General features: G+C 39.7%; 2 protein-coding genes across 4 annotated transcripts in view; one reads left to right on the plus strand and one right to left on the minus strand.

Annotated features, from left to right (window-relative positions):
- Window positions 1-12,258, plus strand: part of lsp1a (lymphocyte specific protein 1 a) — a 28,062-nt gene extending 15,804 nt beyond the window's left edge. For all 3 annotated transcript variants that reach the window (XM_026364913.1, XM_026364911.1, XM_026364912.1), the window contains exons 7-13: window positions 825-868; window positions 2,494-2,575; window positions 3,948-4,085; window positions 4,838-4,933; window positions 5,278-5,364; window positions 5,871-5,979; window positions 11,647-12,258. In XM_026364913.1, the coding sequence (XP_026220698.1) occupies window positions 825-868; window positions 2,494-2,575; window positions 3,948-4,085; window positions 4,838-4,933; window positions 5,278-5,364; window positions 5,871-5,979; window positions 11,647-11,669 (579 nt within the window). In that variant the 3' untranslated portion in view covers window positions 11,670-12,258. The remainder of the gene's footprint in view (window positions 1-824; window positions 869-2,493; window positions 2,576-3,947; window positions 4,086-4,837; window positions 4,934-5,277; window positions 5,365-5,870; window positions 5,980-11,646) is intronic.
- Window positions 5,986-11,640, minus strand: prr33 (proline rich 33). Its single transcript, XM_026364910.1, has one exon. It carries the CDS (start codon window positions 11,297-11,299, stop codon window positions 8,033-8,035), a length of 3,267 nt encoding a protein of 1,088 aa, XP_026220695.1. The 5' UTR covers window positions 11,300-11,640; the 3' UTR covers window positions 5,986-8,032.
- Window positions 12,259-17,541: the final 5,283 nt, after the last annotated feature.

Here is a 17,541-nt window from a genome sequence, read left to right on the forward strand (position 1 = left end):
GTGAACTGTCCTTCGAGCTGTTAGTTAATTATTTGATATGAATCAATGCAGCTTACTGATTGACTTCAGTAAACAAACCTAACAACAAGTAACTGTGTGTTATCTTCACAGCCGAGCGGCTCGGTCTCAGCTTGTAAGTTGCATGTGTGTGTTTGTTAGACAGTATGCATGCTGTGTTATCAGAGAACTCACTGACAGTGAAATGGTTTTGTGTGAGAATCCACCACACACGTGTGTCATGTTCCAGGTGTCTGCTACATCACATTTATTAGACGGACGGAGTTCTACATCCAGGTTTTAAAAACAAGCGGCTCCGTAGTCGGAGTGCATGACACTGCATGTGTGTTTTGCACCTTCATATTGCTTCATTTTTCATTTTCTTCTGTCAACTGAACATTTACACTTGTGCTGTGGCTGAGCTGAGATATAAAAATAAAAAAGAACATTTGTCAGTTTTACACATACTATTTTCAAATTGGCCATTTTCATTTTTCACTGCACAGCACAAAAATTAGGATGAATAACCTGAACCGTGGGGGAGAGTGATTAGTTCTGTAGCAGTTTCTGGAATGGAACGAAAATGAAAACAACAAAATGGAAATCAGCCTCTTGTTCTGAGCTTGAAACCACGTTCTCGTCATTCTGCTCCCTCAGAGCGACCAGTGTAGCTCTGATGACTCACAGCGTGATGAAGACCAGCAGACTCAGCTCTGTTTGTCTTGGACGTAGTTGTGGTTGAACCAAGCTGTAATTAACACATGGAGGAGGAAAACGACCTGTGTTCCTTCAAAAAATGACTTCACGCTGCTTCTTCTTTTTTTCAGATCACAGAGAAAACGGAGTCCCTGAACCGCTCGCTGAAGAAAAGGTGAATATCCTCATCAGTACATCAGGACAAAATGATTCCAGTTCAAAAATCAGCTACTGCTGGGTTTTGATTTCTCTGCTCTGCCAAACGTGTGATCTGCTCCCAGTCAGACACCAGCTATAAAGTCTGGCTCCCAGTTGATGCTTCAGTTCATCCCAGTCGTGTTGGATGTTGGACTGAGGTCAGAGCTCTCTGCAGACCAGTGAAGTTCTTCTGCTCCATACTGGGAAAACATTTCTTCATTGAGCTGGTTTCGTGCTCAGAGGCTTTGTCATGTGAAACTTTCTGAGCATCAAACCAGAACCACCAAATCCTGTTTATGGGTGAAACATTGAAATGTTATCGTCCAGGTAGTACTGAGAAGAACTAGCAAAGCCAGCAAACATGTTGATCTCCATGTTGTCCTTTTGATTATTCACAGTTACGTAAAGCTTGAGATGACATTTTTAAATCAACAACAGTCAAATTCAACTGGAAAGCAGCCAGTCTTCACATCTGAGGAGCGGATGGTTGCTGTTCGTCTGACATATGATGATCAGAATAGCGAATCACCAGCGAATCGTCACAGCACTTGTGAACTTTCACTCTCAGAGTTTTTCCTGCAGCACATTTGCTGGTTAACCCTCCAGTGTCTGAGGGGCAGCATTGATGAAGAGGGTCAGGGGCGACCTCCCCACCTCTCAGTGCATCACCCTCCTCAGCTGAGATTTATAGCTCAGCTTAACTCTGTCCAGATGCAGGCAGCTGTGTTATGTCTGTTGGTTGGTGAGGTACGGTGGCTCCAGCCAGTCTGCAGCAGGAAGTTATCAGCTCTGTGGCGACTCAGCAGGAATGAAGCCTCTGTGTCGATGCTTTTATTTTAAATTTACAGTAGACATGTGAAACCAGCAGGCAGCTGAAAATACTAAAGGTCGGGACTTTGACTTGATTTAGTAGTTAGGCCACAGACACAGTTTACTCTGCATTGTCACCTTCTTGAAGGAGGGTTCACTGCATGGCTGTTGGATTAGACTGTGTAGTCATAGTTTAGTGTATTTTACTGTTTACTTCCACATCAGAATTCTTACTAATAACCATGTAGAAGGTAAAACTGAAGAGTCACAGTGAACCTCAGCAGCTCATAAATAAAAGGCGTGATGTCATTTTAGTTGCGGTTTCCCTCCATCTGTCATGACACCATCAGGTGTAAACGTCCTTTTAGAGGAGAACATTACAGAGTGGCGGTGCCTCGGAAGAATCAGATGATGAATGAGGTTTCCTCCTGTGCTGTGAAGGAGTGACGACATCCCGAAGCAGAGCTCCCATGTGAGGGAGGACGATTTGTTGCTTGGAGACTACGTTTGGACAGCTGGATAAAAAAAATGAAACCTCCTTCATGTGCAGACACAGAAACCCAGATCCAAGTCAGTGTCTGGTCCTGAGACTCAAACACTTGTGGTGGTTTTGACTAAAGTGTGAATGTTGAAAACTGTGAAGAAAGACAAAGTTAGAAATCCTCCTCATGTATCACCGAAATCAGTTTTCATCCACGGATAAACGTGAAGAACCGTAAACACAAGGCCGAAACTAGTTAATCCTTAGTCTGTGACTGTGGTTTTAACTTTGTTGTGTTTTGTTTGAATCAGTAACAGCTTTAAGAAGACGCAGCCTTTTGTCCTGACGCCGAAAATTGACGACAAGCTGGAGCAGTACGCCCACGCTGTGGAGGTCAGTACACAGTGTTTATATCATTCAGGATGGTGCTCCTTATCCTTAGTCCACTAGAATATCATTGGTTCCTAAAGTCATTATACTCTTAACACTGCAGTTAGTGAAGCACAAAGACTGGAAACGGGAGAAAACAGCTAGCTTACTAGAGGTCTGGTCCTGTAACAGACATTATATATTATATTAATATTGTATATATTATAATTTATATTATAAGATATTATTTATACATTATTTGTATTGCATGCCTTTAAATCTTCATAATAAATGAATTGAGCAGGAAGAAATGAAAGTGACAAACATGGACTAAATCTCATGTGTACAGAACAGAGAACATGCTGTAGTAGAATTACAGTATAAATAACCAGGATGATAAAACTGTAAAGGTATAAGAACATGGATGTTTTCTGTACTAAGCCATTTAAACATATTTAAACCCTGTGGTGAAGTCGTTGGTTGTTCTTTTGAACCAGATCAGGGCAGAGAGCCGCTCTGACCCTTTTTATGCTGTGCTCACAAATCTCTGCAGCACCTGGGGGGTGATTTCACAGCTCTCTGTTTTTATTTCCGCATGTGTCTGATAGATATACGACCGGAATACCCAACGTTTAGAGCTCTTTATTTTTATTCTTCTTTTCCCTGTTGTCACTTTTCACCTCAGGCGGTTCCCAGACTGATTAACAGCACAGTACATGACCCGAGGTTAACTCCCACTGTTTTTATTTATGAAGCACTTTAAAAAGAAACAGGTTTGACACAAAGGACGGAAATTGAAGGTGCCAAGAAGAAACAATATTCTCATCATAAAATTTCAGTCTTGTCATGTTCCTTTTTATTATCTACTCTCATTAATCACTGTCATATCATTTATATGTGGCACGTTTCATTTTGAATGTATGGAAGTCCAGAGGTGTCACTGTTTAAATGAAAGCATTGAATCAAATAAATATAATAATTACAAAAAAGGTGTGTTTGGTGAAAACTTATACAAAATCTGAAATTCCAAATAATTAAAAAAAAAAAATAACAGCAACATTATTAATTTAAAGCTTTTTTTTTAAATTCAAGCTTTCTTCAATTTAGGGCTAGCAAACCTTTTCTCAAACCAATGTCTGCATTTATTTTTCTAATGGACAAAGACACTCCAAGATTCCCTTTAATTAAAATGTATATATTTTTATATGTAGCACATTAAGCTTCCATAATGCTGCACAACCATTGAAAAGACTTTCACACAAAACTTTTTCACTCTCATTTTACAAGAATATACAAACAGAAACAATTAAATTTATAAAAATGTACCAGAGTTACTAATAAATAACAGGACTGTTTAATTAGCCTTCAGGACTAACTTAGGCTTGTCATTGTGCAGAACTCTCAAGAAGCCTGGGCAGTGAAGGCATCGCTGAGCGACCTACCCTGCTCACCTGAGGTTGTCGCCTCCAAGAAAAACCTGTTTGAGGCTGGAGAGGCCTGGAACCAGAGTCCTACTAAGCCACCAACCTGCAAGGTGAACAAAACATACAGTACAGGGATCTTTTGTGTTACTACTAAAAGAAACAAAAACTGTGACCAAGGTTGTTTTTTTTTATCACCAAATAAAAAGATTATTACTGAAGTATATCTGCAGTAATTAAATACAAACGCAGACTAAAACTCAGGTCAAGTTTTAAACATTTGTATGTAGAATTTTTTGCCAGTGCTTTTATTTATTTCTACAATAAAAACCAACAACATAAGATTAAAAATTCCAAAGTTCTGATGAATGATTTTATTCAAACAGCTGCAGCGAACAAATGTGAAAACAAACTTCAAACTGATGTAATTACCCTTCCACATGTCTTTTTTTACTGGCAGCAGATCTGAAGCGTGCAGGTTTAATAAGAAACTAGTTTATTGGAGTCCTCTAAGGTAAACAAAAAAAAAGACGTGTTATTTGTATGTAGCAAATTATTTAGCGAGTATGGAAGCCCAGAGGTGTCCAGGTTTAAATTAAAGCATTTAGACAAACACGTTAAAAGAAATTTAAAATAAAAAAAATCAATGACTCTGCTTCACACTGATAAAACTGATGTCGCAATGTGTGACATGAATTTAAAAAAGGAAACTGAAGTTTTAAATTTAATAATAACAACCTTCCTTATATAATTTCCGGTAGTTTAGTTAATGGAAATTACATTAATGCCAGTAAAGCTTCATATTTCTGTACAGTATATAGTATATTACATGTGCTGCTGCTGTTTTTACTTGTTCCTAAACCAGGACACTGAGGGTCTAAAGGTGGGTGTTGCCAACCTGATCACTCAGTGGGTGAAGGGCCCCTCAGACGGCAGCAGACAGTCTCTGTGCAGACCAGCAGTAAGTCACAAACACGTTTTATTCAAATTAAATAATCAGAGTTTATGTGTAGTAAAACTGTGTAGTATTCAGCCTCATTAGTTTCTGTACAACATTTTAGTCCAAAATTAATTTGGAGTGAAATATTTTTACATGTTTTCACAGCAAAAACATAAATATTACTGCAATTAATGTAGATTCATTTACATCACACGGCATGTGATTAATTTATTCATTAATTAAATCATGAAGGAGGACTTGTTGTGTATGACCTTAGGTTAACCTGTGTTATTCATATCACATAATAATAAGGTGTACCTAACCTGTATATACCAACCTGCATGTGTTGATTTGTCATTTTTCAGGATGTGAAGCCTGGAGACGTGATGCAGAAAAAGAACATGTGGGAGGTCATCGGAGACTCATCGGTTGGACCTGGACAAAGAGCCAAGGTGGGAACACAGACGTGAACATAAAATATGAATCATCCTTATTTTTAGTGTAGTGTTTTTTTCCTTTTACTTAATTTTCACTTTTTTAGCATCTTATTTATGGTTTATTAATATATGATTAGTAAAATATATTATTTGAATTTAATTCGTAAAATAGTGAAATTGTTTTGAACCTGTTTGAACTAATAAAATAATACGCTCTGGGAGCTTCTTTTTCAACTAGATTCCTAGTGTAGGGGCCTGGTGGCTTTTTTACTTCTTCTGTCTCACTGCGCAGTATTTTCATGTACTCCTTTATTCTTGTAAAGATTACACGCTTTTACGTGTTGATATATTGTTCTTTCTTTCTTCATTCTTTCTTTTTTTCCTCATTACTTATATCTTGTAAATTGTTGTAATCTTTCTTTGTTGTCATTTATGTTTGTGTCGTGTTGAATAAATAATGTAAAAGGATAATACATGTTTGAGGATGTCAGCAAACTGAACACTATGATTTTTCTCCTCAGGGCTCCACAGCTGCTAAAAAGTACAAATTCGTCGTCACTGGTCACGGTAAATATGAGAAAATCCCTGTGGATGATGAGAGCGGAGGAGAATTCACAAATGGAAAGTCTGGTAAGATGATTCCCTGTCTGAAACATGCAGTTTAATGTTAAACAGAAACTGAAATTAATTCGGCAATCAGTGGCCGTTAAAGTCAAATTTTATTTTTTAGCAGCACAAAGTGCTCCACATAAGTAAACAACACAGTTCAGTGTTTCAGAAAACTGACAGTAAAACACAACCAAGCAAATAACAGTTTACACAACTTTACTTTGTGAATGTTAACTAGTGAAATATATGTAAAGCTACATATATAGAATATAAGAAATGAAGGAACATTTCATTTAGCTTTAGCATTTTCTTTGACCAATAAAATAATTAATTATCAAAAAGTCTTTAGCAGAAAATACAGATTCACAGTGATAATAAACTCAACATGAGGAAAATCTATGTTCAAATTGTCAACAGGTTTAGAGAGGAAAAAGAAAAGGTCAGCTCTCTCGTAGTTTAACGCCTGCATTTGCATACATGCATGGACCACGAGTGGAAGCATGTGAAGTGCAAGAGAAGCATGAGCTATGATATAAAAGTGTGAATTTAAATCCAAACGCACCTAATTTCGTTTGACATATGTTTATGTTCAACTAAACTGCAAATGCAAATACATGAAATACTTTGTTGAACCCCTTAGGGAAATGATTGTTTGCAGTAGGTTATGTCGCTACTGTGGGGTGTCAGTGTCTTGTCCAAGGACACCCTGACATGTAGCCAGGAGGAACCAGGAATCAAACCACTAACCCCAGGGTTTAACCAACTGAGCTAACTGAGCCATAGAGTACATGACTGCAGCGGGCTACATTAGGTTAACGAAATGAGGATATTAATATGTTGATACTGAACATGTTGGTAAAAGGTTGAGATATGTTTATTTCGACCAAACATCGACTTTGTTGGACTCTATTATTGTACTTTAGGTTGTTTAAACTCTCACAGCACTTGGTTAAGGTTAGGTGAAAAAGTGCATTGACCTTAATAGGAAAAAAAAAAAACTGACACACATGATTATTGACGTTTAAACAAAACCACATTTCTCCCACCAGTGTATTTTGTTTCCTAAACCTAACCACACTCAGACTCAAGTTTCAAACTCACTACCTACATAAAAGTTAAAACTATATTGCATCAGAACTTACTCCATCCTGTGCATTACATTCTGTAGGAAAATGTAACTGTAGTTGAAGTTCGGTTGCATTGGAACTAAATAACATTTAGTTTAACTTTTTCTAATTTACTTATGATTCATGTATGCTCTTTACCATTTCATTTGTTTTTATACTATTCTATAATCAAATTACTTAAATATGTTACTGTTTATTCTACTTAATTGCTGTCAAGCCCTTTGTGACTAGTTGTTGTTATTTGAGACAAACAACCAAAAATTGCACCTGAAACCCACCGGGTGCAGACACAACTTGGAAACTTGAATACGAATGAATTGGTGTAAAAGAGAAAAGTTTTAATCAAGCTTTTAATTAAGGAAGAACAACTCTCTTTAACCCAATTTCATTGTGACTTTAAGATCTGACATTTACAAAACCTACCCATCTACAGCCTAAAATAAAAATAAATAAATAAATTCTAAATGTTGTATATTCACATCCATTAACTAGTCTGAGGTCTTACCCTGGGGGCAAGTAGCACCATTTTGAATGAAACTGGACAAAAATGAATAATAACTGTTATATTTTTTAAATGAATCTAAATTGTGAACATGTGATGAAAGGAACAAATGAGAAGCTCTGAAATTACTTAAAACAAACGCTTTAATTTGATGTGAAGTGTGAATGACTTTAAGACAAATGTAGTTTTCTTTTTAGCTAATCCACAAATACAAACATATAAAATCCAGACAACCAGTCACACAAATTCAACACAAAGCATTTGTCAAGTATAAAGTTCTATCTGAGTTTTCTACAACACTGCCACAAATGTCATTCAAATGTCTAACACACACTAAGACTCCAGACCTGTACATTAGTTCTGTTGCTAGGTTTTCTGCACCTGTACATTAAACATATATCGTAAGTTTATTCTTTACACTTTCATCCTGGCACTTCACATTAGCTTAACTAGTAGTGAATCCTCTCGCTGTTCGATTAAAGTCTTTTGGTTCCTCGTCTTTACCTTTCCGGCCAATCAGACCCATTTCAAACACTGTTGAAATTTTCGTCACCGGCCTCGACGCTGCTTCTTTCAGCTTTTTAGCATCAAACTTTGGACTGAAAAGCAGCACAGGCAGCCGGTATGCAAACGAAGGTATCTCCTTTGTGTCGTCCGTTATCTCCTTGTTTTTCTCCTCCTCACTTTTGTTTAACTCTATCTGATACATGATGTTCTCTTTAGTGGAGAACATTTGGAAGAGGACGGCATCCCACATCTTTGTTGCCTTAGCAGTGTCTTTGGTTTGACTCTCATCCCAAACATCTGGCTGTTCAGCAGCCCTTTGTTCGGCCTTTTCCACCTTGCTCTGGTCCTGCCCCGTGGCCTCCTCAGAACCAATCTCAAAAGGTGGAAATTTGGGCTCCTCCTGGTCCACCACCATGTGCTTCTTGAGTCGAGACCAACCACTCATTTTAGATTTCCCTCCTCTTGACTTTTCCATGACTTTCAGAAGGGGCTCTGCAGCTGGTAGGGGCTCATCGCCTTCCTTTTTCTCTGGTGCATCTTTTCCTTTGTCTTTGCTTCCTGCTGGTTGAACAGCAGGCACCTTGACAGACGGAGCAGGCACTGCCGAACTTGGCTTTGAGTATTCAGTTTTCGCCTCTGTGGTAACTTCAGCTTTCTTTGGTTTTTTTTGTTCTGAGACATCAGCTTTTGTCTCAGGTACAACTTTCTGCTTTGGAGCCTGGGCTTTATCTTTGCCTAAAAGTTTTCTTACTGCCTTCAGAGGATCCTGGCCTGGACCTTGAGGCAGTGTCTGTTTGGCTTCAGCAGTTTTAGTCTTCAGTTTGGTGACTTCTTGAACTGGTGTTTCCACCTTCTGCTTCTCAGGAGTTTTAGCCTCTGCTGTTGGAAGTTTTGGTTTTTCTTTAGTAATGGTTTCTCCTTGTTTTGCTGCAACCTGACTGGATGCCATGCTTGGTTCTTCTCTTAACGTTGTTCCTGGGGTGTCAGATGCTTTTGACACAACAATAATGGGAATTGAAGGGATAGTGGAAGCCTTTTCCTCTTTTACATCTTTGATGGTTTCTTTAAGTTTAGTAACCTCGCCTGTAGAAGGTGTTTCCACACATGGTTCTTGAATCGATGTTTTACATCCGACTAGTTCCTCTTTTGTAGCTTTAAGCTCTTCTTGAGTTGATGTCATTGAACTCGAGATACCAAATGCTGGAGTGAAGGTTTTGATTCCACCATGAGCAGCATATTCAGCTGGTGTCAATCCACGATAGGCAGACTTTGACTTGGAAGCCGCTTGAGTCGGGGTTTTAGGTCTCTGAAAGGCTACAGGTGATACACCAGAAGGTGTCTTTGGTCTTTTATACCCAGGAGATGTGGTCATAAGTCGGGTCGCCTCATATGTTGGAGTCATAGATCTCTGAAAGCCATGAGAAGTCACAAGTTGTGTTGCTGGTTCCAGTGTTGGAGTTTTAGGTCTTTGAGAACCAGCTGCAGCCACTTGGAGCTTTTCTCTTGTTAGATCAGGCTCTGATTTTGCCTTTGTCATACTTTGTTGGATTGGTTTTGCTGTAGGTGTCAAATCTGATTGAATATCCTCATTAAGTATTGTTTCTGGCTTTGTTTTTGACCTCTGTGGCTCTACGGTGATTGGCGACACTGCAAACAAGAGAGGATTGGGTTTTGAGATTTCAAAGACAGGTGTTGTAGCCCGGGTCACATGAAATGCTGGGGTTTTAGGCCGTCCTACCAAAGTTCTTGATGTTTGTAATTCATAAGTTGGAGTTGCCCTCTTGATTTCAGGTGTTGGGGTCGCCCTCTTGATTTCAGATGTTGGAGTTGCCCTCTTGATTTCAGGTGTTGGAGTTGCCCTCTTGATTTCAGATGTTGGAGTTGCCCTTTTGATTTCAGGTGTTGGAGTTGCCCTCTTGATTTCAGATATTGGAGCTGCCCTTTTAATTTCAGGTGTTGGAGTTGCCCTCTTGATTTCAGGTGTTGGAGTTGCCCTTTTGATTTCAGATGTTGGAGTTGCCCTTTTGATTTCAGGTGTTGGAGTTGCCCTTTTGATTTCAGGTGTTGGAGTTGCCCTTTTGATTTCAGATGTTGGAGTCGCCCTCTTGATTTCAGATGTTGGGGTTGAACTCTTGATTTCAGGTGTTGGAGTCTTCCTTTTGATTTCAGGTGTATGAATTATGATTGTATTCATGTCTCGTGTTTTTGTCTGAGTGTCTGGACCCAGTAAAGGGGACTGAGACACTGGTGTTGTACCTCTTCTGACCTCATTTGCTGGAGTCAAATCTTGTTTTGTTTCTGTTGGTATGTTACTTTGAGGTATGCTGATGCCAACAGAGGTTAGTCCAGATGTGTTGTACACTGGTGGAGTCCTGGATTTCTCATAGTATGATGTAGTTGCTGTGTACATCCTAATTTGAGGTACATCAAACATGGGTTTGGGGGATCTTGAGGGTTCAGTTGCTTTGAATGTTGGACGTGGACTTTTAGGTTTGACCAGTGGGGCCAGCACAGTGAGAGGTCGAGTCACAGTTCGTCCTCCTGCTGTTGGATATGCAGTTGGACCTGGACTTGTGGGTTTTTGATGTGAAGTTACTGCAGCAGGTCCTAAACCAGCTTGGTTTTCAGCAAATGTGCTAAAAGCTGGCTTTTTCACAGCAGATGGAACTGTCATGTCAGGCACAGGAGAAGCTGGCAGAGATATTTTGGGTACCACTGGCTGGGCCACTGGCCCCTGAGCTACTAAAACTTCAGAGAGGTGGGTTGATGCAGAATAGGAAGAAAGTGTGGTGACATGCTGTGAGTAAGGGTACGATGGCATTGCCACTGTCTGAGGTGATAACCTTGCTCCTCTGCCATAAGCTGCTCGCTGCGGATAGGGGGACGCCACATGTTGATACAGTGGCCTGATGGTGTAGCGCGGAGGCTGCCGGACACTGTAGAGACTGAATGACCACTCTGGAGTCTGGGGAGGGGTAGAATGGTCACTGTGCTCGAGGTCAGGGCTTGCTTCATTCACAGGGGAAAGACTGGAGCGGAAAGGTGCAGTGGACTGCGATGCCTGAGCAGAAGTCTTTTTCTTGGCGGTTCTCTTAAGAAGCTTTTGAAGCCGAACATTGTCCTTTCCGGGCTTTGGCAGCAAGGGCGGAGGGTACTGCTGGCCAAGCAGGCCTGGCTGGGAGACAGTACTGAAAGCGACAGCCATGAGTGCTTCAACACCCTGTTTGGGGAACACAGATACATTTACATTAATTTAGGACCAGAGTGTTTGTCAAAAGAAAATTTGAGCAGCAGATATGTTCAACATCCAGCTGCGTCAGGGAGTGCATCAGTATTCAATTTCACTACACGTTTAAACTGTTGAAGTTCACTTTACATTATTGTACTTGAACTGTTTTAACATGACTCGTGTTTTTACCTGCAGATAGAAATTAACTATTAGCTAAATCAGCTGTAATGCATTTCTTGTTTTTATGACATAAATATATTTGTACATGTTCTAAATATTGATATATTCTTCTATATTTTTAACACATTTGTCTTTTTTTGCAGGTTTATTTCACAGTGATTACTGAGGCGATTACGTCTGTTCTGTCTTCATCTAACAAACACATCAGTTGGCTATAAGGACGTCTAACAGAAGCAGCTCTATGACAGCAACAATCATTTATATCCAGCAAATCATCTTAACTGTCTCTTTCAGTGCAAACTCAACAGCTTAAGTCCAAACGTTTTGATCAACAATTTGATTTGTATTTTGTGTTTTATTATAATGTACATATTTGACTGTGAGCTTCTCTTTTTGTGTTTCCTATAAATTTAAAAGTCTTTTAAATAGAAAACGTTTACATTTTCCAATCATGTACAATTAGTTGATCAGACTGTGGGGTTATCTGTCCTGCACTTACACTGTGGATAAAGAACTCAGTTGGTGCAGCCATGTACCACAAATGGACAACTACATCACAAAAACCCTTCATCATGCAGACAGCTGATCTACACAATCAAAATGTCCTGTGTATTTTTTAGTTTAACTCACTGGTGCCTTCAGCTGTCTCTGTACTACTGCAGATTTTTTGACATTTAGCATCAATTCATGATGATTTCTGCTTGTATGTGTTTATAACCCTTTTCTTAAATAAATTAAAATAATTTTCTACTGTATTTGAATTTAGTGTTTAAATATGAAACTACTGCAGATGTTCAGAAAAATTTGATTTCTATCATAATAACACAAACCACAATCTCTCCTAAACCTAACTAAGTTGTTTTTGTGAGTAAACATGGTAAACCCCTTGTTTACTATTGTAACCATTGTGACCCATGTGCAGCACATGATAACTAAGAGATGTAGTAATGCAGCAGCACGTCTCATTGCTGATCAGTAAAAAGGTCACGTTACTCCACTTATCAGATCTCCGCACTGTCTTCGTGTAGCTGCTCCATCAGGTTTAAAGTCCTGACTTTTACCTACAGAGTGGTCACTCAACAGCACCGGCCTACCTGAACTCCCTCATCCAGTTCTACAGTCCCTCTCTTGTGGTCCCCCCACCTCACCTCAAAAGATCCCAACCTTTTCAACTGAGTTGTTCTACGATGGTGGAACGATCTACCCACCTCTGCACTCTCAGCTGCCTCTGTCTCAGAACATAACTCTTCCGAATCCTTCTCTGCACTTAAAACCGTAAAATATATAAATATTAAATTTATACCCCATTAAAACTAAAACAGCTTTTTCTAGATTACTTTCCAATAAACTTTGTCTCCTTGGATTAGATATTTATATATATTTATTTATATTTAAAGTCATTTTGGATAAAAGCATCTGATAAATAACTAAAATATAAATGTAATGGTTCCAGTTGGAACTAATGATGCTCCCTAGAGGATGATTCCCTCTCATAGTCCCACCATCAGTCCAAGTTGTAATAAAAAAAATAATAAATTAAAACTGGAATTCCCTACTTCTTGCTCACCAGAGGATGAACCGTTCAGATTTGAATGCCCCTCTGTAACACCACCCGCAGAATAAACCTCATTATTTAGGTGCTCTACAGTTGAAACTCATTACTCATTTATCCAGCAGGATGTAAGGTTTAACCAGGAGATCACAGCTTACGCTCTTTGTTATTTCATACCTTTGTGCTGCAGAGTAAAAACCCTACAGGAACTGATGAGCATGTTTTAGTCATTTGATAATAGACGCTTTGTTGTTTTTGTGTTACGCTACATGCAGCTCTTATTTAGATTTTAGTTATGATCAAGAATTAACAGACTACGTCCTAAACTCCACACACAGATGAGTAATTGTGTCATAGTGCTGTTAATAATTAATAATAAGTGCTGACAGCTGGAAAACCAACAGTAGCATGGAGCTGAAGTCTTCTGGATGTTGTTACCTCCTCACAGCTGATCCTGCCTAATTTTAGTTTGAAGGCAGAGAGGAGGCCGGCCAATCAGCTGCTTCCCTTTATAAAGACTCTGGCTTTTGACAGGCTGCATCACTTTCTTGAAAACAGCAAAATCAAAGTTCTGAGATTCAGATAGAGACTAATTCCACGTCACAGAAGCACTCGATAAGACAAATGTACAAAAAGATTGTTTTAGCGTTAACATTGTTCACTTTTAGCCGCTGCGAGTAGCAACTCTGAGGGTTTTGTCCCATCAGCAGGTGAACAAATATGTTTTAGTTTCACAGTATTCTGGGTTGGGGGCTTTGATATTTCTGGGCCATCAAGAGGAGATAAAATGAATTCCTAAGTTTATCAGGATATCTGACAGGATGATATCGTATCTGTCTGGTGATGGAGCAGGACAATGACCCTAAACATTAAAATTAATCTACTAGAGCTTCAGAACATGAAATCCATCTTTTGTAGAGGTTCGGTCAGAGTCCAGATCTCTACCCGATAAGATGCTATGTGTAAACCAAACCTAGGAAACAAGCTGAGTCCCAAAGATTCACATACTTTTTCTTTCCACTGTATAGGCATTACTTTACATTATATTTTTGCAAAAGAAACGACTCCAGACATTACAACTACAGGTGGAGCAAAAATATAATAGAAATAATTCATAGAACTGTGATATATGTATAATATATGTACGTTTAGGTCTGAGAGAAAATGATAAACAAGTCGGTCAGTTTTTTCTGCACAGCTCGACTCCAGCTTTGTCACGTCAGGATGCTCTCAGGTCTCTTCCCACATAAACACACACATATAGATGTGTATATATATCTGCAGGAGGGTGAAAGTGAGCACAGAGCATCTGACCTCGTGACGTAACAGCCCAGTGACACCGGATAGGGCCTCAGAAATATACTGTCACTGAATCTGCCCAAACACATGAGAGGTCAAGATTTTAACATAAATGGAGCTTGGAGAGATTTGGTGGAGCTGCTGTTCTTCTGTTGTTTTTTATTTTTAACAACATGTAACGTTATAGTAATATTTGTGTAATTAATCTGAACTTTAATTAGTAGTTAGATATGATCCCAAATAAAAGATTTCTGACATCATGCAAACAACTGTTTGATATCCTCAGTTTACTACTATGTGTGTCACCTCAGTGAAATGTCGGCCAGCACTGGTTGTGTTTAAAAGCCCTCCTCCTCCGCCCCCCACCCACCTCCAACCTGCTGCCTGTCTGACACATGAGAGCTCACTCCTCCTTTTAAGGCTCTGGTAGATTCAGTGTTTGGAGCACCTTCAGGATGCAAGTTCAAAAGTGGAAAGGGTAATAATAGCCATGTAATCCAAACCAAGCTGCTCCACAATGGTCTCCTTAAGTAAATGAATCCACCCCAAATTTCATTTTGTCATGTAGCTCCGGTGAAGTTATGGAGCCTCAAACAAACACAGCAAACGGTGAGTTCAAATGGAAAAGCAGCAACTTACCAGGTGAAAACTTGTTGCTGATGTTGTCGCACTCCAGGCGGGTTCCCCTTGATAAAACAGGAGATAACATCGATTCAAGTTCAAGGTTAAAGATCAAACGAGGGCATTGAGTTATTCCCCACAGTTCCACAAAACTAAAGTGTGGTCATCAGTGATTTGCCTCTTTGCAGCCAGGACACAGTGTGTTTTTAAGCTGTAGGGAGTCAAAGCAGTGTGAGGCCAACACTTTGCTCAGTGCAAGAAAAACAACCTGAGCTCCTCTGGCTGCCTGAGGTGGGGGGTTCTGCATTCGACAGCAGCTGCCCCCCTAACGCTGCTAACAGCCTCCCTGCACTCTGTCTGGAGAATAAAAGGTGTAATTACGGCATGTTTACCTGTGCGACTGCTGCTCGGGGGGCGGCCGGCGGCTGCTGCCTGCTTGTCCCAGCCTGGAGTGTCAGAGCGGCAGGTTCGTGTTGAGCCCAACTCGACCCCCCTTCCTACAAATGGAAGGAACAGGCGCCATGACAGTCCAAAAATAAATCCTGAGTCCTGTGAGCGGCTCAGAGTGACAGAAGCAGAGTGAGACGAGGCAGGGCACAGCACGGACAGGCCCTGGAACCTTAGGTTTCACCACCTCAGGGCTCTAAATGTGGGCTCCGAGGACCACCCAGTGGCCCTTTAAGGTCCCCTGGAATCCAGCAGAGGATTACACAGTGTGTTCAGGAGAGTGACAAAGGGTTTTGTTTTACATGTCTTGAATTCTGCAGAGATACTCACAGACTGATGGGATTAGCTGTTGTTGAAGGGTTCTAGTCATTAGAACAGGTGGGTTCTATGTGCAGGCTTAGAGTTGGCACTAATACAGGTGTTCACTATGATAAAGACCAGTATCTGAAGGTGGAAGAGCGCTGGAAACCCACCATGGCCTCAAACCTCCTCTTTCAAACTATAACTGGCAGAAGGGGATTTATCAAGGGTTCATCCTGCTCTAGGGTTCATGACAGTAGTTCTCCATTGGGTTCTAGGTATTCTATGAAGCAGGTTCCTCCTCAGCTGTTTCCAATCAGCAGTATCAGGGATCCTGTGGCGTAATTTGTCCCTCAGAGCGATCGACCTGTACCACGAGGATGAATAATGTCCTTAACAAATGAATCTACACGATCACATAACATCTTTTATTATTAACATTCTTATTAACATTAAATGTTCCACAGAGAACCACAGGAGATCCTTTCTACCTGTGACCATCAATCTGTACAATTCCTCCCCCCTCTGTGAGGTGTGGGGGAAGTGAAACTGTCATATACTTGCTCTGAATATATATATTTTGACCCAATTTCATTTATCTATTTTACATATTCTGTATATGTATTGAGTTTTTCGGTATTGATGTTATTGTGTATTTATGTTGGTGTTGGATCTTTCCTGGTTGTGGTTCCTTTTCTTTCTGTCTGTTTTGAGAACAATGGTAATGAGGCAAAAATAATTTCCCTCTGGGATTAATAGAGTTTTTTGAATCTTTTTAATGAGACATATTTGAGATGAATCCAGCTCCACATGGTCGTTATCATATAATATATATGGTTGGAAGCTGTAGTTATTTAGACATATAGACAAAAGACAAAGACAAAAGAAATAATGCCCTAAAATGTAAAAAGAACATTAGATGGAACCAATGATGCAGTGAAAACAGTCAGAAAGATGAAAGTATTAATATTAAGTATTAATCAGAAAGTACAATGACAATAGTATTTGGGTATTGCACTGAATACTACTAGATGTATATATCTATAAATACTAATAAATTTTACTGTGCAGAGCTGCTAGAACTCTTAAATGTAGATGTAGATGAAAACAGCATTATTAACAATAGCGTTATAACTGTGTCCCGTTACAAACGCTGATCTACAGCTCGTGGTGAAACTTCAAATATGAATCTAGTTCTTTTTCTGCTTCCAGTGATAAAAACAAAATAATCAGCTGACTAGTTCGACTTTCATCAACTTATTGTGAGTGTTTAGAGTTTCCGTTAACTAAACACTACCAGCTAACTAGCTAGCTATTTTATAGAGTAGCAAACATTCACCTCATCACTGTGACCATTTCACTTTTACATCACAAGAAAAGAGGTAAAATAACAACAGGGGTTCTTTAAGCTTTATTATTCTCCTGTATAATAAAGTGAAACAGTTTTATCACTGTGGTGATGACTCATCACTGAACAAGCTGATTAAAAACCAGATTAAAAGGCGCCGTTGTTATTTTGACTGTAGTCGTTTCATCATCGTAACGACTTCAGGCTGTGAGAACCTGAATCTCACCGTGACGAGCACTAACGGTTCCTGTGGGGGTTCTACTGTTCTTCAGAAGTCATTACTATTTGAACCAAAACTGTTGATGACGAATCGGGAAAGTGTTAAAAGTCACTGGGGGGTTCCAGGGTCCAGGGGGGTTTGGTGTTCCAGATGTCTTAGAGGGGATTCCCAGAGTATCTGCGGATTTAAGGCTGTGGATCCGGGGCTCCTTTACTTCCTTTTCCTGGAGGTCATCGTTTATGAAGCCAGTC

This window comes from Anabas testudineus, chromosome 6 (genome assembly GCF_900324465.2).
Source record: "Anabas testudineus chromosome 6, fAnaTes1.2, whole genome shotgun sequence".
NCBI lineage: Eukaryota > Metazoa > Chordata > Actinopteri > Anabantiformes > Anabantidae > Anabas > Anabas testudineus.